The sequence below is a fragment of the Myiozetetes cayanensis genome, unplaced genomic scaffold, assembly GCF_022539395.1.
Source record: "Myiozetetes cayanensis isolate MyiCay16 unplaced genomic scaffold, myiCay2020 scf5-8, whole genome shotgun sequence".
Taxonomy (NCBI): domain Eukaryota; kingdom Metazoa; phylum Chordata; class Aves; order Passeriformes; family Tyrannidae; genus Myiozetetes; species Myiozetetes cayanensis.
The window spans coordinates 62,122,301-62,146,049 of record NW_026087742.1 but is presented as its reverse complement, the minus strand read 5'-3'; the positions used below and the strand labels follow the sequence as shown (position 1 = coordinate 62,146,049).

At 35.9% G+C, this 23,749-nt stretch overlaps 2 protein-coding genes across 2 annotated transcripts in view; both read left to right on the top strand.

Annotated features, from left to right (window-relative positions):
* NEK5 (NIMA related kinase 5) lies at positions 1 to 23,283 on the top strand. The gene is made up of 21 exons (XM_050331854.1): positions 1 to 118; positions 1,583 to 1,679; positions 3,069 to 3,166; positions 4,993 to 5,076; positions 5,179 to 5,249; positions 6,890 to 6,976; positions 8,025 to 8,079; positions 10,090 to 10,290; positions 10,380 to 10,461; positions 11,804 to 11,940; positions 13,617 to 13,810; positions 15,094 to 15,160; positions 15,498 to 15,617; positions 16,563 to 16,646; positions 17,575 to 17,655; positions 18,485 to 18,553; positions 19,403 to 19,526; positions 19,732 to 19,863; positions 20,536 to 20,673; positions 22,162 to 22,276; positions 22,695 to 23,283. The coding sequence occupies exons 1-21, from the start codon at positions 2 to 4 to the stop codon at positions 22,891 to 22,893; spliced, it is 2,352 nt and encodes a 783-aa protein (XP_050187811.1). The 5' UTR covers position 1; the 3' UTR covers positions 22,894 to 23,283.
* Positions 1 to 23,749, top strand: part of ATP7B (ATPase copper transporting beta) — an 83,241-nt gene that overhangs the window by 4,106 nt on the left and 55,386 nt on the right. The gene's annotated exons all lie outside the window — the stretch shown is intronic.

Sequence of the window (23,749 nt, the reverse complement as noted above, 5' to 3'; positions counted from 1 at the left end):
CATGGATAAATATGAAATCATTAAAAAAATTGGAGAAGGATCTTTTGGCAAAATATTCTTGGCAAAAGGAAAAATGGATAATGAGCCGTGTGTTATCAAAGAGATCAGTTTAACTAAGGTAAAACAAAAAAAAAGTGAATTATATTTACTGGATGATCCTACTTGCGTTTAGCTAGGATATGAACTCGGCTTATGTTTTATCTCCTTGGTAGCTCCATCTCAGTTATATAGAGCTAAACTTTCCAAAGACTGTAGTCTTAGCTAATTGAGTATTTTACAAGAATAAACAAAATATGTATTTCAATATTCTTTACTTTTTACTGCATTTTTGTTCTTTTCAAACTTTACCCACTTACATAACACTGCCTAATGCAAATTTTATGTTTGTTGATTCAACTACGATGAAAACATTGCCACTGAAACAACAAATCACAATTTTGTGATACATTGCTCTAAGCTTTTTAATTTCCTTTTTTTCCACATGCATCTTTTCAGACATAAGTAATTCACAATGGTGCCTTTCCAATTCTCATTTGTGTTTATGACAGTTTGATTCATATCATCTGATTTTAAACTTCCATTCTGTTGTTGTCAGCATTTGAGCTGCTTGGCTAGACTCCCTTTCCAGGAGAACAGGAGAAATAGGTACTATTAGGAAGCTGTTGATTATGTGTGTTTTAGACCTCTGTTTTAGAAAGAGCTGAATCGGGCAAACCCATAACACAACTAAATGCAAAAATAGTTTCTGTCTATTCTCATGACCAATAAACCCCATGCATTTCCAGTCTTAGATTTTGATGTTCACAAAATAGAAAAATGGCAGCTAATGAAATATTACTGTGGATCCAACTTGTTCAAAAATCAGGAGCTGAATACAGAAATTTACTACTTTGAAGTCCTAAAGTTTTTTATATGGTAGGATGTGTTTTATTCACTTTATTGTTTTTTAATCTTCGAGGATTACATTTCAAGAATATTTGTTAGGAATGAGGATAAGTTCCTTTTTATAAATACAAGAAAACATTTTTATGGATAGATACTCAGATAAATTATTTTTTAAGGAGTATTGATGAAAGTGTGATCACAATGAACCAAATAGAAGTGTTCATTTAATGTAATAGGGCAAAGAGTTTGCCCAAAATATTGCAAGAACTTGTAACATCACTAAAAGGGAGGCCGTTTTTCCCTTTTTGCTTTATTGTTTCGTGATTCTCCGTAGTAGGAACAGAGAATCATCAAGACCCATATACTTCAAGTACTTAAGGGAAGTTTAACATTAGAGTTTAACTCTACTCGTCAGCTACCTTACCAATAGCATTTGTGTAAAAAGGTTTAAGGTACTATATTTGCTTGTTTGTAAAATCTCATAATTTGGTTTGACTTCAGTAGTGTTCTAATATATTTCCAAGCATACACTGCAAATTTATATTTTACATTATATATAGATCATATTTGATATTTCTCTATTACCTTGGTACACAGTATTTTTGTATTTGTGGGAACAGTTTTATAATGATGTGAAAATTTTTAAAAAATATTTAAATATATCATTGCTAGCATATAGTTTCTTAATTCTTTGTAGATGCCTGTGAAAGAAAAAGAAGCCTCTCAGAAAGAAGTCGTTCTTCTGGCCCAGATGAAGCATGCAAACATTGTAACCTTCTGTGCTTCATTGCAAGGTTTACTTTTAACTCTTCTGTTTTATTAGTGATTAAAGGAGTGGAAGGCAGAAAACCCACTTAGTTAATTTTGACCAACCTTAGCCCTGTCCCTAAGCCCTTACTTAAAAGTGCTAACAAGTCCCACGTCCTAAAAATGGACAAGAGGCATCAAATTCAGTCATCAGTTGCCCTCTTCATGTGTGTGAGTGGGTACTGTGGCATGAGTCCTAGATTCTGTGGTGCCTGTACCTCATAAGTTGAGCTTTAGTCTTGGTCTCCTACAGGAGTCCAGAGTTTAGTGAAACTTTCTAGGTGTTTCAATAGAAGAGAGCTTTTGAGTACAGCAAGGAATAGACTGATCAAATAGGACAAAAGGCTGATCAAATAGGCAAGAAATAGAATGATCATTTAATCAGATCCAACCTTATGTTCCTCGTATTTTGTTTATTGACGTCATATACATGACATTGTATGAATATGATACATGCATCCTATATACATACACACATATATACTAATATACATACATATGTGTGCATATAAATACACACACAGACAAAGCAGGCAAGCACAAAAAGAGACCATTTAATAGAAATGCAAGCTATTAGTAAACCTGAAAATATCTTTCATCCTCTGGAATGTAAAAACAACATTGGTATTTCAAACCTCGCTATAATACAGTCTTTTCAATCATCCAATATCAAGCTCATAATGCTGTACTAATCTTTTTTCTTAAACCGTATTTTGAGGTATCACTCAAGGATACAGAATTCTTCAGGATCGAAAGAGATGGAGGGAAGTCTGTTCACCATAAAAGCTAATTCCCTATATTTATTGTTCCTGCTGACATCTGCCATAAGCAATACCTTATGCAATGAATGCTGTAGTTGCAGCGTGTGTTCAAGTTGTTTTGTGTGATCAGGACTGTAAATGTTTTAGGAAACATATAAATCATGTAGTCTACTGAATCCCAGAGGGGTAAGAATAGGGTGAATTTCAGTATTAAGCAGGCCCTGTTGTTTATTTCTACTATTTTGGCACTGTCTACTTTTAACTTTTTCCCTAAGCCTAACTGCATACTTAGTTATTACTGAGAAAAGACCTCACCTATGAAGCATTCTAAGTATTCCTGTAAGAACATCTCTCTTTCTATCAGTGGGGTCTCTTGAGGGTTTTCTCATGTATTTAATATTTTGGTAAATCTTTATTTAAATATTTTTTAACGCCTTAGTTTTGCATCAGGTTTCACTTGGAAATACTCATTTTTTCTCAGTTTCTCTTTGAAATAGAGGAGTAGGAGTTTAACTACTACATTTTGAGAGAAAGACCATATAAAATAACTATAATTTATTGCTGTGTTAATGAATAAATAAAGGAATAAAGGAAAAATCATACTTTTCCTTTCAGAAAAGAACAAGCTATATATTGTGATGGAATACTGTGATGGTGGAGATTTAATGAAGCGGATAAATATGCAGCATGGAGTGCTGTTTGACGAGGACCAGGTGAAAGAAGTTATCATTAGAGGAAAGGACATATTGTGTAAAACATGTGGTTTGATTTATCCAGTACTAGCTACTGTTTCTTTTCTGGCCTGTTAAAATAACTGAACTTTTAAAGGAAACTTTAAGTAATTTTAGTAGGAGTGTAAGGGTTTGTTTTTAACACTGCTTTAAGATCTGAAATTAGTTCATTAGCAGTATGATGACATTTCTTACCTCCCCTTTCTCCCACTGCTCCTTCCATCATAGATGTAGATTTTGTTATAGTGGTGTTATACCTATTAAACCAAAAAGACTTTCTTTTAAATACTGGTTTCGAATTAGGGTGTATATATTATGTACAAATTCTTAATTTGTTGATGCTACTGGCCATCAAGGCATATCCTGCTTTATACTGAAGTCCATGGTAAGTCTCTCATTTATTTCATTTGGGTCAAGATTTCTCTGATGCCATTTAAATGTTTAAACGAGCACAGAGAAACAAGCCCAGATATCTGGCTGCTTTTGAACCATGTTCACATACATTTTATTTTGTAAATAGGTGAGTATGATAAGTGTTGTGATTCACAGAAATAGAATTTCCCACTATTCCTTACTTATTCCTTTATTTTTTTGCTGACTCCTACCTTTCTGAAGGAAATTTTCTCTTATGTGTTGGAATTAGTGTACTGAACTGTGTGATTATTTAATCATGCATAGTCTTTTGCAGGTACAATGAAATCTTGCTTAGAAACCAGATAGATAGTATCCAACCTGTTAGTGGAAATATACTCTAAAGCATAAAAGTGAAGGAAAAAAAAAAAGTATTGTGACTTTTCTTTTTGCTTTAGCAGGAAAAGAGGAACTCCTCAGTGTAGAAGTCAATTGAAAGTGAATTACAGGTTCAGTAATAAGGAATTTTAAGATCCCATTGAGAGTCATAATAGAGAGAACATGAAAAAAAATAAAGAGAGGACAAACCCACAGATCATGAAAACATGAAAGAACCAACACACACAAATCCCTTGACAATGACACAGAATAATACATATTGAAAGAAAGGAAAAGGAAATAGACAAAAGAACGGATTATAGAAACTAAAGATACAACTGCCAATCAAGAAAGGAAAGCAAATTACCCAATTTAACTTAACATTGTTAAAACATCTTTAAAGTTTCAAATGTATGCCTAAGAAAGTCTAATTTGTGGCCTCAGCCATATTCAGGAAATCATCTACTTAATATGAAGCATTAATAAATAGAAGATTATTGCTTTAATCAAAGCCTTTCACGTCCATGGATTTTCCTAAATAGAGATGCATAAAAGCACATTGTACTTTTGTTTCTGGATTAAGTACAAAGGCTGTTTTTCAAGAAGACACGTATATTTGAAGTTAAATATGTGTTTAAAAGCTGTACTGAGTCAAGGATAAAGTAAGCACCTTTGTGCTTATTTATTATGCAAGTTTCTTCATAGCTCCCTTCTTTCACTGTGTTTTAGACCATCACTTTTTTTTTTTTTTTTGGACTACATTTAGTAGTACCACCAGTATTATAACTGGGTGGTATGATTTCCATCACTGAAGATTAAGAAGACACGTTCCAATTCTGTCTTAGTTGTTATTTGAACTCCCTCATTTCTAAATTAAGGTCTAGTGATAGAACTAATTGGAAAGGAAAAGCCTATGGTGTTAATTTTAAAAATTTTTTTTTACTATTTTACATTGCATGTGGTTTACATATTTTAGATTTTGTAGTAGTCTTTATTTTATATATTTCAGTAAAATACCCCATTGGACATTAGAGTCACACAAATTCATAGGTATCTGTTTCCATTAACTTTCCCTGCAGATTCTCAGTTGGTTTGTGCAGATCTCCTTGGGTTTGAAGCATATTCATGACAAGAAGATTTTACACAGAGATGTAAAAGCACAGGTAGTAAAACTGGTACTGGAGAGGGGGTTATTTTGTCCCATGAAAAATGTGCGTAAGAAGCCATGATTCATTTTCACACACCAGTTTCGTTTTTATTTGCAGAACATTTTTCTTAGCAGTAATGGAAATGTAGCAAAGCTTGGGGACTTTGGCATAGCAAGACAGTTGAACAGGTAAGCACCATTTTTAATTAGTCTGTGACCTACACCAAACAGGACTGTTTGTGAATGTTCAGAATGCAACCTGAATGTGCAAATCGTTTGTGGATTGTCTTGTTCGAGAGCTCTGAAATACAAGGGGTCTGATGCTGCATTTTTTAACCTGTTATCCTAAAACATCCCATCCTGCATGGAACCACAGATGTGTCTAGCCTAGTAACTGGACTTCTGTTAGGTATAGGAGAAGCCACAGTCTTTCCCTATTCTCTGTGGAACTGACATAAAGAGATTCTGGAGGCACAGTTCCTGTTTGTGCTGCTGTTGATAACAACTTCTGTTGCTTCATTAAACCAAAATGAAGAGCATTAAAAACTAGAGTGTAAGAAGAGTTTGTACAGATTTTCTTTGTGTTTCCTCCAAGACTAAGCCTGTACTGATTTTTAAAAGCACCTGGAACCCCTTTCTGGGCCTGAGAGCAAGGCATGGCATGCATCTGTATGGCTAATCTCCATTCTCCCAAAAAGAGTGGCCTTATCTTTACTGACTTTGTGGACAAGGTTGGCCTATCCTATGTAGCGGCCAGGTGTGGCCAAAACATACCAGGGATCATACTAAAAAGAAGAAAATGCTTAAATTTGATCTCTTTTTGTACTTCCTGGTTTATCATTGTGAGAATATTGTGGTAAATAAGGTCTACAATTTAACTAGGTATTGCATGGAAAGGTAATTTCGTCTGTTGATCATTTTTCAGTTTGTCCTTCTGCTGTCAGTCCTTCTCAGTTGCTTTGTAGTTTACCTGCTGCACCTCACTTGTCAAAAATTTTTCCTAACCCTAGATTAAGTCAGCGTAAGTTTAGCCACATTTCTGTCTATACACATCAGTAAAGAGAACCAAGAACTTTATCCAACATAGATATTTTGATGCCTCTCTTCAGATGTATGTAACCGTGCTACATGTATTAGGTACTTGTATGTATTCTTCACATGGACAGCCTGCTCATCTCCAGGCATATGCCATCTTGCTGTTCTAGCTGCAGTCTCTGTCTGCTCTCGTATCTTTGTGGTGTGTTCCTTTGTGGAGCCCAGACCTACCCTCAGCACGCAAACTAGTTATGCAGAAAGTGCCTACCTTCACAAGTGTTCTGGGAATAACCACTTTAAGGATTGCACCCACACAGCAGAATAGTACATAGCGGAGAGGAAGTAAACCTCAGAATTTGAATGTCCAAATACAGACATTAAAAAAATTATTTAGTAGCCTTATGGAACAATATAATTAGAGCTTCATAGTCCTTTTCCTCATGTAACTAGCAAATTAAGTTTCTGTGGTGAGTTGACACCAGGTCTGGTGTCACTCCCCTCCTCGACTGGACAGAAGAGAGAAAATATAATGAAAAGCTCGTGGTTTAAGATAAGGACAGGAAATTCTTGTGCTTTCCATTGAAGTACAAACACTATTAGAAGACTGGGTCATTTTTACACAGAACTGGGAAATATTGTAGTTTTTCATGGGGTGTTCGCTTATTCAGCTATTTGGAGAGCAGAAATAATGTCCCCCACAGGCTTTTAACCTGGGACAGAGAAGTCTCTAGTTAAATTACCTGTAAACTTTTTCATTGTTTAAGTGCTCCTTTTTGTTCATTATGTTTCATTAGTACTCTGGAGTTCGCCCATACATGTGTAGGGACCCCCTATTATCTGTCACCTGAGATCTGTGAAAATCGGCCATATAACAACAAAACGTAAGTCTCTGTCTTTCCTTCATATGCTTATGCATGAGGGTGTGCAGACATGAAAGAACTCATTTTAGTAATACCATGGTTTAAGTCAGTATTTGTGCAGGGCACCAGGACTTTCACGTGTCACCTGTTGCAAAGTTTTGTATTATTTGTGTACAATAATTAGGTGCATCATTGTAGATAACAACTGTGTTATACTATACAACAATGTCAGTAGTATTTTGACTCACAGTGTCCAGAATGTAGCCATCATGACTTTGCCATGATTAATCTACAGGTTTAACATAATTATATTTTTTGGTTTTATAAAATTACTTGTACTTTTAACTTTCCTTTAATACTTCTTGTTAGCAGTGGTGGTAAATGTAAAACAGATTTCTTTTACCCTTTGCTTTATCTGCTTCTCCATCAAATACTAAATTTCTCTCATTTCCAGCGTGCAATTACCAAAGGACCTTTCCAGTTCCAAATTCATGAATTTTTGATACACTCATTTATCTTTATAAAAATACACTAAAATTAAAGGTGCTAGGTTGGCCATTTTGGAAATTTGTAGCAGCCACCTCCAGAAAATACATATGGGTGTAAGAATTGCAAAGGCCCACTCAGGCTTACCACAAAATACCATATGAGAAGCACTATGAAGTCAGGAGCTGAGTGGGCTAGACCCCCTTCTGTGTGGGGCATGTGATGAACACCAAATGCTCTGGAGCCCAGACTAACATCTCAGCTCTGAGGTGGTATTCACACAAGTATACTCCCTTGTTGTCTCCTTAACTATCAAAGTCAGCTTTGTCCTTCATGCTGCTAGAAATATTAATCAGATGTTCTTTGCCATGTGCCTTTTCCAATTACAATTATAATACCTAGTTAGGTATCATAGAAACATTGGTGCCACAACTAAAAGGAAATTTCTACCTGTTCTTTTCCATGCATCTTAAGAAAAAAATGCAATAATAATAAATTTGACAGTTGAGAAGAGGTATACTGATTTCATGTATGAAAATATTATAGACTTTTCACTGAAACTTTGATTACTTCTTATTCACAGAGATATTTGGTCTCTTGGCTGTGTGCTTTATGAGCTATGCACATTAAAGCATCCTGTAAGTACTGTATGATCAGATCATTATCATAATATTTTAAAATATAGTGGACATCTTGGAAAAACTCTAGTAGTAATAGTATTCATAGTCAGCTACTAGAATTATTTTCATCTTATTTATTGATCTTAAAAAAATGACTGCTGGTGTTTATTTTTTCATATTGTGTCTGTTTTGTGAATAATAAAATGTGTTATGCTGTATTGCTGTAACTTACATATATGCATGTGTGTACACACTTTGAACATATATTTACTCTTTAAAAAGTACTAAATTTTTCCAAAAGGCAGATGAACAATGGAAAGAATTAAAGCCAGACTTCAAGGTTAGGTTCAGCCATATAATTTTACTCATTTGTATTTGAATATATCAATGTATACTTACTAAAGAATTTGAAACCCACATTTCTCCAGCAAGCAGTTTGAGTCTGCAGAATAATTTTCCTAAAGGCTTTGTTTTGTTTTGTTTGAAAGCACATTCATGTTAGAAAATAACTGAGATAGTATCTTCAGGAAGTTGTGTTGGCCTCGCCCTTATCTGAGCCTCAGATAATCCTCGGACTTTGAGTGTTGTATGTGAAGAAGGAAATACAGCAGAAACTAATCTTGACAACAAAATCTCTTGGACCCATCAGAAGTTGATCTTTTGCTGAGCTTGGATGTGGGAGAAGGTAGAGCAGCACTGATAGGGAGAGCAGTTGTGCTGAGTTAAGAGCAAGGGGGATACTGCTGAGGAAAATTTCAGATTTCACAAAGTGGGAAAACATTAATGTTACTTTGTATAAATACTAGGTGTTTTATTCTGTATTGCTGCCCACTTTTTCAGTGTGAAGGCAGGGACTTAGCGCAGATATAGAGAGGAAATGCAAGTGAAGCTAAGACAATTTTTGGTTACACCACCTTCAAAATAGCCCTGTAAACAAAACAGTAATTTTAGGAAGAATTTGCTTTCAAAATTATTTTCGCCTGTCTAAGCCCTTAGAAATTATATTCATGCTGGCCTTTTAAGAGATCTTTTAAGAGATCTTTAAGAACTGAGGGGACTTATTTATCTGATTGGCGTCAGTTGTTAAAAAATCAGCATTGTATCTTTGTTCCCAAGAAGCTGTTGTGTGAAGTTTCGAAGGTGAACAATGTGAAGACAATATGTAGGCAGGTCTCCGTGAACAACGTTTGGCAAAATAAATCATGTTTCATTCTGGAAAAATTGCTTCTGCATTACTGTATGATGGTAGAGTACAAATAAAACTCTTCCAGGTACAAAAGCTATTGGATCTTTTAAGTTGTGCAGCTGAAACAAGGAGAACATTACCAGAAAATACAATCAAAGTGGTTATATTCATTTTCTGCAGCAAACTATGGTTAGTAAGAAATTATTTTTGAAGGGATTGCATAGCACAGGACTTCTTCCCCTCTACGCTGCTCTCATTAGATCTCACCTGGAGCCCCCAACATAAGGAGGATGTGGGCCTTTTGGAATGAGTCCAGAGAAGACCCATGAGTATGATCAGAAGGCTGGGACATCTTTCCTATGAAAATAGGCTGAGAGAGTTGAGGCTGTTCAGCCTGGAGAGGAGAAGGCTTCAGGGAGACTTAGAGCAGCCTTGCAGTACCTAAAGGAGGCTACAAGAGAGGTGGGGAGAGACTTTTTACAAGGCCATTTACTGATAGGACAAGGACAAATGGCTTTAAAGTGAAAGAGGGTAAACTCAGATGTTAAGGTGAGGCTGGTGAGACACTGGAACAGGTCGCTTAAAGAAGTTGTGGGTGCCCCATCCTTGGAAGTGTTCAAGGCCAGGTTGGATGGGACTTTGAGCAAGCTGGTCTCGTGGAAGGTGTCCCTGCCCATGTCTGGGATTGGAACTAGGCCATCTGTGAGGTGCCTTCCAACCCAAAGCATTCTATGATTCTCTGATTGTGTCAGCAAGTGCCTTTTTTCAAGTTGAGGTGTCTAGTTCATCACTGCCAACCATCAATACTTATTGTCCTCTTTTTATTGTTTTCATTGATTAAGTTTGAAGGCAATAGCTTGCACGAGCTGGTGCTGAAAATTTGCAGAGGACGTTTTCACCCAGTGTCTCCCAGCTATTCCTATGACCTGAGGATATTAATTTCCCAGTTGTTTAAAATATCACCAAGAGATCGACCATCCATCAATTCTATTCTAAGGAAGCCCTTCCTGCAGAAACTTGTTCTCAGGTATTTGCCCCCTGAGGTAAGTGCCTGTACTGCTGCTCCTTGCTGAGAGAAAATATATATCAAAGTAGTATAAGCAGTTCTATCAGATACCTTTTTTTCTGATAGATGACACAGGAAGAACTCAGTCACGCCATGATACATAAGAAAAGACCTTCAGTGCCACAATCTGGAGCCCGGCGGATACAAGGTAATGACAATAACACTGTTCTACAGTAACAATTTCTAGTTATGATACAAGTGATGGCTGTAACTTTCTCCAGCAATCTTTATTGCACAATTGGATATAAGGTTTTCACACAAAGTTAAAAATAAATAGAGGAGAGAAATGCAACAGCAGAACCATTCACCGAGACAGTGCATTGCTCTCCTGTTAAGGAAAAGACAGCTCTTTTCAGGAAAAGACCAGCTCATTAGCAACATTCAGCTAGAAAAGCTGCCATAGAAAATATTAGTCTTAGGTCTTTCAAGAACAGAATTTCCAAAACTGAGAGCCTTTGGTCTGGATGCAGTTTAGGTCCATCACATGAAAAACAACCTTACTTAATTTTGCCAAGCTATGTGAAAAAAAAGCAACAGTCTTTCAAAACTTGCTCCATGGTATTTTACAAAATAATAAAAATGTATTTTATAAAGTATTATTAATTATATTAAATTGTGAGAGATAATTAACTATATTTGGATTTAGTATTCATTGATAGAATAGATTATGTATTGACTTTCTTTGTTTTGGAAATGGCTTTCAATGAAATTTATCTGCCTACAGGACCAATGCATTTTGGACAGAAATACCTGAACACCTAAATAACTTAAGCATTTTAAAAATTACCTATGGTCATATGCTCATAGTTTTCATGTATTTTATCTCTGAGACATGATCCTCTCACAGTCAATACTCAGGAAAGATTTTAAATGCACTTATAAACTACTTAATCCTAGAAAGGAAACCACTTTTCATTATTGCAACTACAATACTTACAAAATACTGACTGACCAAAGTGGAATGTTATGTACTTGTATTCTCCTACACAGGGAACTCATGATGTAGCTTTTTCACTTTTCAGCCTCTTTCAAATTTCACAAGTACTACAACATTATCTAGTGATTTTTGAGGTACCAAGTGCTAGGTTTAGGAAGGGAATGACTAAGCAGGTAGACCTGACCTCCAATGAAAACTGAGCCTGGGAATCAGATCTCCTGTTTTCATTCTTGGTACTAGCACGAAATCAGCACGCTAGTTCATAGAGGTCTCCTTTTTATTCAGTGTACTTTGCAAAATGAATCAGTAAGATCCACTTTATGTGAATGTCAATCATGTTTTCAAAAGCATATCATTCTAAGAATGAAAAGCAGAATGCCTAGGAGGTGTGAAGCATGATGAGGGTGGTGATGATGATGAAAGGATGTAAGGAGTGTTTGTTGGCCCAACCTGTCACTGTTAGGCGTAGACACCCTGCTATGATTTGAAACCACATGATCATTAATCACCTAGAGAGCACAGAATGTAACTTTAATCTCTTACTGTTAAAAAGCATATAAACTTCAAAAAACAAGAGTTCAGGACCAAGTCTCTCCGGAATCTGGAATGGTGCTGCATGTCAAGAAACACGAATTATTTCAAAGAAATGAATGGAAACCCCCTTCAAGAGTGCAACAGATCATTTTTAAGGTACTGTGCCTCCACATTCTCATAATATATAATCATCTTCAGAAGGCAAGTGCCTGCTCTTAGCCTTTAAATAGCTTCATTAAGATGTATTAAATTTAGCTCAGTGCCTACTCTAAGTCAGTAGAGACAGCTCATCACTCCTAAAACCTCAAAAGAGGTGTTTTTGAAAGCCCAAGTAGGAAACACTGAATGTAGGCTGCTTTGGTATGGTCCTTTGTAACAGAAGTAGTCAGGCATGCTTTGCATTTATGTTTGCACAAAGGTAAATAATATCTGCAATTGCAATTTTTTTGTTAGAAACAAGTACACTGATACTATTCCTTCAGCCCCTCTGAGAGCCCACTCTTGGGCAAAACCATAGCGCTCAATGCCCTTGTCTCAGATACTTATTACTGACAGCCTTCTCCCAAATCCAAGCCCCACTTTTTCACAACCACTTGTGTCTCTCACTTGTTTTCCACCTCCTTCTTTCTTCAGCCAGTGTGCTTTGTCCAGCCTTTTACTTGGAATCACTTCACACTTTTATGTTTATCTTCAAGAGCATGCAGGACATGCCTTGGACGATGGTGAACATAGGGAAAGCACATTTAGAATGTGGGAGCTCCCAGATCTGCACATTGTAGTTATGGTGGACTAACTGATGACAGGAATATGGAGTTCCCAGGACTGCATCCATCACGCAATCACTTACACTACCTATGTATAATACTGGCCCTGTGCAGAATATAGGACTTAGTTTTTCTCATAGTTACATTTGTGCATATCCAATCCAAATCCAGAGATGGATTAAGTTAGAAAGGTTAACTTTCCTTTCACTGTGCTCAGCTGTAATCAAAATTTATATTTTATTGTGATCTGGACTATACTATAGGTACCTAAGCCTATTCTCAGTGTTTCTAAGAAGAAAAACAGGGAGGAATAGTTAAAGTGTTTACAATCTATGGAACAGATACTTAGATGCTTTTACATTTATGTAAGAAAATAAGCAAAAATCAGCATTTTGCTCATGCACCATATAGTGTCCCACCATGGAAAAATTTGTGGATGTCTGACCACACTTATATCATGCAGTGGCAGCTAGACGATGGTCTTCTCTGCATTGTTCTTATAAGAAATGGAAAGACAGTCTTGTAGCACAGGAGAAATACAGGGATGTTTCATCACAGTAAGGACTTGGAGAAATGAAAGCCAAACTCCCGCAGGCACATGATCAAAGAGATGTGAAATGAAGTAGCACAGTGCTCCCCTGAAAGCAGCAATCAATGCGTATGCTGCCCAAAACTACATTCCAACTTTCCCTTGCTACCACATGTTAAAAAGAGACTCTCCTGGAAACAATTCAATGCTTTAGGCTTCAGAACAATGAAGTCACTCTAGGACAATGACACTACAGAGTATAAAGCCCCGTGCTGATTGACTCACACAATGATTTGGGCTGCTGCTTAATGAGAGGAGCTGATGGAACAGGGAAAAAAGAAAAGACAGTGGTAAGATTACATAAGCCCTTAGGAGTTAGGAAGTTTCTGGGTTATATGTGAAAGGATTTGAAAAACCTACACTGCTGTAGACAGCCTATATTACCATGCAGCTCAGACTGGGGAGGACAGGAACTGAATTCAAATTTGTACTGTTACAAATGAGAACAGGTAAATTAACATAATTTATTATATTTTCAGCCACAGACCTCCAGATTTAATATGGCAGAAAGGCCAGAAAGTATCAGAGTATGTGGCCATTATGGTCATTACTATGAGAAGCTTGACAACTTGCAGAGGAAAGCTAATGCACATGGTGACCTTTCTCATATCAGCCAAAGAGTTGAAGAATACTATAAACCAAAAGGACAAGCTGAACCTCCACCCCACGACTGGTAATTTTCACTCTATTTATAAGTGGTGAACTGTCATGCATATTCTGAGCTATCAGCCTTCCTGAGTAGGTAACACTGGACATAGCTCATTTAGTAGACTTCCTTCTCTGCTTCGTCTTTGATATTTTTTTTAACCTAAATTTGTTATACAACAAGACAATTTCTGTTCCTCTTTGTCCAGAAACTCCTTCTGAACTTTGATGTTTGACATTTCATTGTCAAAATGTCTCCCAAATCTCAGCCCAGTCTTTTATTGGGTAAGAAGTAAAACAGGTTTTTTGTAGACTTTTTGTTCAGATCAGGCACAAACACTGTCATTCCTTCATGCCAGGATCAGAACAATAAAAAGATTAAAAGCAGTTCTGAGCTGGAGGGAACAGGAGTGAGAGGCAGGCCATGAAAATAATTTTTTTTTCCTGCAGAGCTTATATTTCTGTTTCATATATATAAAGACCCTTTCTCCAGCAGATTGTTTGCTTCAAAGTCTTTCTCTTAAAAAGTAGAGATATAACCTTTTAATTACTTAGGAGATTGCCTGTTCTATTCTGTGACTGACCATTTTAGGTGTGGATGAACTTTGAAAACCTTGAGAAAGGGACTTTCAATACAGCCTACTTTCAAAGCTTTCCTTTAAGGTTGTCTGGATCATTGATTTTCATTCAATGACAACAGTGTTTAGAATGTGTCAGTTAGGGATCATCAGATTTAGAACATCTTTTCTGACCTGAGTTTCAAAGTCAACTCAGTTTGGCTCCCTGTGGCACAAGTGAATTCTGGAGGCAGAAAATTAAATAAATAGAAAACAGGAAGCTTACAAGTGACTGATGATTGTATCAAAAAACAAAGCAAAAGTTTAGAAATTACACAAATACAGTAAGACTGATAGAATTAGGCACGGGGGAGAAAGACAATAAAAAGGTGGCTGAATGTACAACCTCCATTCTGACAATTTGCACTCATTTTGAGTATCATGGAAATCAGTTTTATTTTCATTAACACTTTGATATGCCATTTAACAAATAAAAGGTGGTGAATGACATTGCTGCATTCTTCAGAAGGCTAATGTAACTGAAGTAATAGGAAGGGGCATGCCTGAATAGTATATGTTTCATTTTACTGTTGCACCATATTTACATATATTTTATCCATATTTATTTATTCATGCAGTACAAAGAGAGCTCTGTTTGTCGTATGTGATAGACCATACAGAGAATTATTTGTGCAGAAGATAGCAGAGTCTGTGAAACAAAATGTAGTATATGAACATCACTTTCTTCTCTCAGGACTGCAGAATTTCTTCAAAGGCGTTTTGAAGCTCAACAGTACAAGATTAAAGTGGAAAAACAGCTGGTAAGTAAATACCTAATCACAGAATAAAATCTGTAAAAGGAGGTAATGAAAATCCAAGGATGAACTGATGTCTTTCTAACATCAAACTAACTCTGACAGGTAGAAGGTTTTGCTCTAGCAAATTCCCTGATCTGCTCTGCAATGCTGATCTCGAGGTTTTATTTTCTAATACGAAACTGTAACAATGTAAAGTTCTACTGTAACTTTTTCCTCTAAAAATGTACATTTGCCCTACTGCGTTCTTCAGTGGAACAGGGAGAGTGCACCGAGTGAGCACTGAAGGAGAGGATTCTAAATGACAACTCCTTCCCTCTGGGATTTATTTGTACATCCATAGGGGCTGAGACCATCCTCTGCTGACCCGTGTCGTGACAAGATACGGCAGCAGAAAATAAAGGAAGAGGATCCCAAAAACCATCAGCAGGACATATCTAGAAAGAATGAAATGAAAGAACAGGTAAATGTAGTCTCTTCTTTAGCTGCTTAAAGCTGTCTTCGTACACTCCTTAATAGTAGTAATCTTTGCATATTAATTTGTTCTTTTTCATCAGATTCTCTTTTCCATCACTGATTCTTTTCCATTCTTTTTCTATCTTTTTATAGAGAAACAACATACTTTTCTAGTTTTGCTTTTGGGAGACAGAGAAAACAAAATGATACTTATTTCTTATGTGAGCATATGTAAATAAATTTAATCTTTCTGTCTTTGATTTATTTAAAAATGTCAGAATAAATATGAATATATTAACTTTTACATAATGCTCAGACTTTAGAACATACTTATCATTTACACATTCTCCAGAAACTGTTGCTGTTTAGTTCCATGAAGACTGTATTAAATATGCAAAAAAAAAAAAAAAAATTTACAGATTTGTCCATTTGTAATGTGGGCAAATTGGGGTAGACTGTCATATAAACAATAACAGAGGTGTCCTTAACAGAAAAATTATATTTTGGCCAAATTTGAAGATTTTGCTTCAAAGCATAGGAATGTTGAAGGTCCTTCGAGAAAAGATTACCAGAGTGTGTTTTGTTATGGGTAGCAAAATGCCATACAACAAATATTACATAATTTTTTGTCTTCATAATTTCTAGTCCTCTATTTTTGGATTGCAACTTTAGCATCAGTACTCAGACAGTTCTAGGGTTATTCTTAGCTGGTTTAGACATAATTCTAAACCAAAGCATGAAAGAGTCTGGAAAGCTTAAAGTCTGGAAGAGTTTTAACGCCCAAATGTCCTCTAACAGAAAGTATCAAGCATTCTTTAAAATTGTCAATAAAGGAGACACGATCCCTTTTTTAATTGTATATACATGATTTGATAGAATATTTTGTTTTGCTACTGTTATTTTTATATGTATTTGTAATACATATGTGTTCTACTGTACTGTTCTTTAATAGGAGTACCTGAAACAACTGCAGAAAATTCGGGAAGAATACCACAGCCATATAAAAGAATTCAGATTTAGAGCAGGAGTACTCCAGGTAACAAACCTCAAACATAGAGGCAGTCATATTTGCTTTTTTCTTTTTTATGCTAGAACACATAAGCCAGTGACAGACATTACTACCTTACTGCAGCTGGAACTTCGGCCAAACCTGCCAATGTTAGTAGGATCCTCTTCAGTGATCCTGGATCTGACTTTTACTAAAATGAATTTACACCACTTGATGAGACGAAGTGGGTTTTAGGCAGCTAGAGCCATGCTAGGGGAGAAATTATCTTCCAAGTGATTTAAGGGGAAATGCATGAAAAAGAAACATTAGATTTTGGACCTGCTTGATGTCACCCTATTTTCTGGGCTCTCCATCTACTGGAGAAACCGCATAGATGTTTTAAAAAGTAAAATCTGTTGTGGTTTTGCCTGAGGTTGAAGACATGCACTAATCACCACAGATCACTGAAGAAGCTGTATACTGTTCTTTGCTTTTATCTGACTGGTTCCTAACAGAAGACATAAGAACATGAAAAGGAGTCATTAAATGTATTTAAGGTGTTACCAGAAAACAAAATACTATGAAACATGGTTATACTTTCTATAGGCATAGGTTTCCACTAAAATCTTGATTTTCATAACTTCCAAAGTCTTCCGGAATGAAATGACCCTGAGTCATCTTGCATGTGATCATAAAAAAATAAAAGATGTATTATTTATTTCCTGACACAGTACTGTATCTTTCAAACACAGGTTTTTGAGAAATCAGAGGTTTGCACTTTATGCAAGATTTTCTGTTTTTCTTTTTGCCAGATAAGTCAGAATTGCCAATGAATGGAATATTCTTACAGATATATATACAAGGGAGATTAATGACTATATTTGCTACTTAAACAAGTCTCTTTCTTTACAGAGTATACATATATTGTGCTTACAAAGAGTGTATTTTAAACTGGTTTTTTTTTCTTTCCTTCTAGGACATGGAAGAAAACTTTGAACAAATCCAACTCCAGGATAAGCAAAACCAAAATGTCTTAGAAAAAAAACATAACAGAAAGGTATCCATCCTTATTGTTATTCCTTTTTCCATTTTCTTCTTATGTCTGTGCATTTCAAATTATTGTATTATTATGGTAGCTCTGGAAATCAAGTTATTTGAGAGTCAATTCAGAGAGCTGGTCTACTGTTTGTTAAAAGTTTATATGGGAAAACAGAATCACTAAGAAAATAAATGAGCTTTTCTGACCATTTGAGGGAGACTCTCCTTAAGATTATTCCTACATAGTAATCAATCCCTTCCTACTCCTCTTTATATCAAAGTGTATTAGTAGTGCATGGGAACTCATATTTATTAAAAGTTTAAGTGAAGTCAAGCCAGGCTGCTAAGTTTTAAACATTTTGTTATAAAAGACTGTTCTCTATAGTGCTTTTTTAAATTATAGAAGGAGATAGGAATTGAGTGGAGATGCACATAAGATATCAGGAAGGTTTCTGACCATAAGATTATTGTGGACTATAAGTCTTCTGTGAAATATTGCATGAAAGAAGTACAGTACTCAACTTCTAGCACTGGTTGAGAACCAGCTGTAAGAACCATGGCTGTGTAATACAAGGATTTGAATGAAATTATTATCAAAGACACTCTTCCTTCAAATCAAAAGTGGATGCAATCATTTCAAAATATCACTAAAATAAAATAATCTATATCTAAGGAAGTCTATTTTTGTCCAGCTTGTTCAACTTTGATCTTCTTAAATAGAAGAATATTTTCAATATTTTCAATAGAAGAATAATTTTCAAATTTGTAGTTCCATATAAACTGTGTACTTTTAATTAAATGTTTTTATTTCATGAGCTAAATTAATGACATGTGTGAATTCTCTTTAGGGAGGAGTAAAGTTTGAAATTAATTTAGATGTTTGTGTTCCTGAAGAAGACAGCATTCAAGAAGCAGAGGTACATTGTAATTATATTCAAAGAATTTACAATAGTTATCTGAAACTATGGCAGCTCCATAATCTAAGATTTGTTTCCATTACCATCATCCTCTACCTTTGCTATCATTATAACAATATATATGTATGTATGTTATATATATAAGCCTACATATAAACTTCCTCCTGAGGATTTGTTGACATCTTGCACATATCTGAACTTCTTCAAGAGGATAATTGCTTAGAAGAAAATTGGGTGATAAGTGGGTCAATCATGGTTAAAGATGAAGGATTGCAGGTATTTATATTTCATAAATTGGACTTGAGAGGAAGAACTTATGTCAAAATGGAGTTAGTCTGCAAATGCTGAATTTGATTTGTAAGTTGTTTTGGAACATTTCTGTTTCTTTTTACTGGTATTGTATCACAAAGCAAGAATAACATTGATAGGAAGCAGCTGTTTTGTATAAAAAGTAGAGGAGAGACTACAGACAACATTAGGGGATTTCATTTATTGGAATGACATTTGTGGCTGATCATGTAATAGCTACCTATTAAGTTTTGTATTAGTATATTAATTTAAAAAATATTTCTAACAGTAACATAGAAAATATATTATATTTTTAGTATGTGTATTTTTAATTTATAAAGCACTACTTTGTCATTCTGTTTTTTCACATCTCTGCAGAGCCCCATGCAGCCCTCTGATTCCCAAATCACAATGTGACTCTTGAGTTCTGCTGCTTCACTTTTTGTTACACAATTTTCCTGTGTGTACGTGAGGTTGTCTGGCAAACAGTAAAATGAGGAGTGATTAGTTATTGTACCATATTTGTTTTCTGTTTCCAGAGTAACCTATGTTTTTTTGCAGATACTAGATAAACTCAGTGAGACTTTAAGTTTTGTGGATGGTGAGAATCTTAAGGAGAAATTGGTGGAAGTTCATGAAAATCATATGGACAGAGCTTTGGAAGAACTGTCTGGACACCAAACAGGTATTTCTTGGGGAAATTCAATGCTGAATATTAATACTCAAATGTAATGAAAATTACATAGGAGTTAGGTAAATTCAGTAACTCCAGGCTATAGCAAGTTTATCTGATGAGCTCTCTCTTTATGTCACATAATATTATAATCACATTGAAATCTACTTTAAAAAAAAATTAAATAACTTTGCATCCTCTTTTTCTACCCCTTAAGAGCCTAATGACACAGAGGATACAAAAAACCCCAGAAAACATTGGCAAGCTGGAGCCCCTCAGACACTACTGAATTTTTTAGCTGATGCTGATGTCACATCTCTGTGTCCTACTATGGCTGAAGACGAACTTGGTAAGAAAGTTTTGGGTTTCAGTGAAAGTAGTGAGCTCCTAAAATTCAGCCAGATTGAACTCATCCATACCTGAATGTTCACATGATCTGGCATGCTTTTAGTTGCAGGACATCATAATAAGAGAGGTTATTGTACATGTTAAGCCACAGAATACATTCATCACTTTCCCCTCTATCATTGTAATCATGTTGTGCTGCTTTTACTTATTAAGGGTGCATTTTATGAATTACTCTGTAGCCCAGGTAAAAACAGCTAAAAATGTCAATCTATGCAACTAATCAACACTACTTTCTTGGGCTTGAGCTGATGACACACAAGAACGAGGGCAGTGAGTGTGGTGGAGTTCTGTTTTCCCCCTGCACACAGCGGTGGTGCTACCCAGGCACAAGTGCAGGCTCACCCAGGGGTGGCTGCAGTGACACTCCATTAAAAGCATTAAAAATGGTGTTAGACATTGTCCAGACTATTTTTTTCTCTGCAATATCAATCAGATCAAGTACTTATAAAAAATTCAGGAATTTTTTTTTTTCCATAAAGGAAAAATATATATATAGGTTCCAGAATTAAAAAAAGGGAAGAAATCTGTGTTAAGACTAGGAAGTCTGACTGACAAAAGACAATGCCAAGCTACAGTCATGCTTTAGTGACCCGAGAACCTTTCTGTTCTTCAGCGGACCATGCTATTCTGCCTGAAGACATCCCAGAAAGCAGGAAGCAGTGGAAACAAACACCACCAGAGACTCTCCTGAACATCTTAGCAGAAGCAGAGCTGTCTAATGATTCCTTTACCTGTCTTGAAGAAGAAATAGGTAGGATGTTTTTTACTGTAAATTCTGCATGTCCTTCTTTAGTGTATTATTTCTTCTACGATTGGCAAGGGGGTCTATGATGAAAACTAACATCTTCAAGCAGTTGGCAAACTAGAAAAACCTGGGCAGAGCCTGTGCCCTGTCCTGAAGCATTGAAGGACCTCTTTCAGGATGTTGCTGTTTTTCAATAGCAGGGAAAAGGGCAAGCCCTACTTACTGTCTGTTACTTTCACGTGTTTGTTTGCTTAGGTAGTCAGAGGTAAGTTGGCAGGTGCCATAAACCTGGATCTAGCCCCTGCAGCTGTTGAGGCTGAAGAACCCCGTAAAAAACATTTATACAAATGTTGTTTCTGTAAATTGTAGAGGTGACTTACTTTACAACATGGTCCATGCTGACACTGAAATGGATTCAGACTCACTTATACTGCAGAGCACTTTTCTAAAGTAAGAGACTGTTTTAAAAATTACATTTACTTGTCATCCAAATTCTTGGCTATAAGGCCAGAGTATTTTCCACAGAAAGAAGATGTATATGTAACTGGAGATTGTGGGTTTATGCACAGTTGCCAATCTACTGAATGTATAATTGGATGACCGGACTTCTGAGCAAGTAAATTGTGCATGCCAAGTTTCAACAATTTTAATGTATTGTCAGAAATATCTTTCATTTGCAACTGTGCAGTCAGCCCTTTCCTGCTAATTATAGCTCACAAACATTTTATCTCATAGCACAACAAGCTCTTTTAAAACTGCCCCATCTTGGGGGAAAAAACAGCTAATTGTGCTAGCTATATCCCTCTCTTAAGACTAGCTTTATTGCTTACACATTAAAAAAAAAACCACGCCAAGATAAAATGCAAACCACTTCTCACTGTTAGCAGTTCACAGGGTTAAAGAAGAGTAAGTCACATGGGTATTCTAATTGCTGTTGTTTTTATCCATTACATTTATTCAAAAATGGCACTCAATACCCAGTTCTGCCCTTTCACTCACGCTGACATTGTGGAGCACAGTGTTACCCAAACAGACAGATTTCTGTTGCATCACCTTTTAGTCTTTATGCTAAAGTAACAACTCTTAGCATTGTTCTCACACCTTCAGGTCAGGTTTGCCCTTCAAGTCTTTGTGGAAGGAAGCATTTTTAGGTAACCCTAGTTACATCCAAGTAGTAATTTTCAGATTTTCCCAAACACTAGTCCCCTAAGTTTTCCACTGAAAAGAAAGATCCCTATATTGTGAACTTAAACGTAATAACACCAGATTGCCTTTCTTAAGTCCCTTGCTTATGGTCTACAAACCCACTAGGTTCCATGAATCAGAAGTTACAAACCACTGACTAAAACTTGTGATCAACAGAAGCATGGTATTTACATTGTTGCGATTTGAACAACAACAAAACAATTCAACCATTTACTTATTTGCTATTACTTTACACACTTTTACAGTTTTCTATTACACAACTGAAGGAAAGTTACTTTTCCTTTCCAGAAGGGAAGTTAACTCTGTTGCCTCCAAAAGAAAACAAGAAAGATGATTCAGAAACGTGCCCTGCTGTTCCTGTTGATGAAGGCAGACTTGAACCAAGATCAGATGATGAAGACACGTAAGTCAAGCACATCAGAAGAAAAATCCACACAACTGAACAGTTTTCATGAAATGGCAGCTTGCATTGCCTAAACCTTTTTTGGGTGTTATTTAAAATTAATAAATGAAAAAGTTTACTTACACAGTCTGCTAATTTAACTTTTAATTCTGTAATTTAATATGCCAGAGCCAATGCTGTCATTAAAAATTACATTATGCAAAAATATTAATTATTAATGGCTTTGCAGCTCCTTTCTCTTGCTTTCTAAGTACAGGTAAATAATCTCACAAGGAGAGAAGAAACAGTTCCTATAATATGTGTGTTGCATGTATATTCTTTATAAAGTGTTTTAAAAAAATCTAAAACACCTTGAAAGGAGAAAGCTTTGTAACAAAGTTATATTTACTTAATATAATTATTTTGTTTTACTTTGCAGAAATTTTGAAGATTCTGAAGATGAACTCAGACATGAGCTGGAGGAATCTCTGGAAAAATTGGCAGGTTCTCCAGCAGAGAGAACCACGGAGTCTCCCATCTTTTCAATAAATAAAGGTCAAACAGATGAAGAAAAGATGAGTTTACCTCACAAACTACTTGGAAAATCTGATGATGATGTAGAAAATACTCATGGCTAATTTAGTGTTCACTACACATCATGAAAAAGGCAAGTAGGAAGCAGGAGCTACTTAGAACAGCAGGGTTACTTTTTAACAAAATTTTAAGTTGCTTGAAATTTCAGCCACATCAGTAACATAATTTAAGGATAGCTGACATTAAATGCCAAGTAAAAAAACTGCTTTTCAACAGCATTAAACACTCAAATAAAATGGATAGAAGGCTGTTATTTTGTTTAAAAGGAAAAAAAAATCAGTCATTGAAAAATCCTCATCCAGACTGAAATGCACTTTCAACTATTATTCTAAACTACCTGGACATCTCTGACAACTCTTGTTTGAGCAAATTTCTGATCGCATACTCGGTTTAACCATTTTTATATCATGTAAGAAAGACTCCTAGTTTGTATATTTTATTTCCCTAACTCAATCAACTCCTAGTTTTAAGAATATCTTCCATCTTTTCATAATCTCTTTGTACTGCCAGTAGAGTTTTGTAATCCACAGTTTCATTTACAAAGTACTGACCCTACACAGTATCATCAGCTGCTCAGCAGTTTAATATAGTAGCCGTAAAAGGGTTTATTAGCACCCTGAGTTCCAGACAGGCTGGTCTTCTTCCCTGCCAGCTCATCTTTTGGCACTTGGGCACAACCTGCTCCTACACCTTTAGGATTTCCTTCTTGAAGATTCAAGTCCAGCCTTCCTGGACTCTTTTGCCCTTCAGGACTACTGCCCTGACTGTGTCAAACAGCCTCCTAAAGAGGCCAAGGTCTGCCCTCCAGAAGTCCAAGGTGGCAGTTCTGCTGACTCTGTTCCTTATCTGAGAATTTAAAACTTTATCATTTCATAATCACTGTGCCAAAAATGGTCTCTA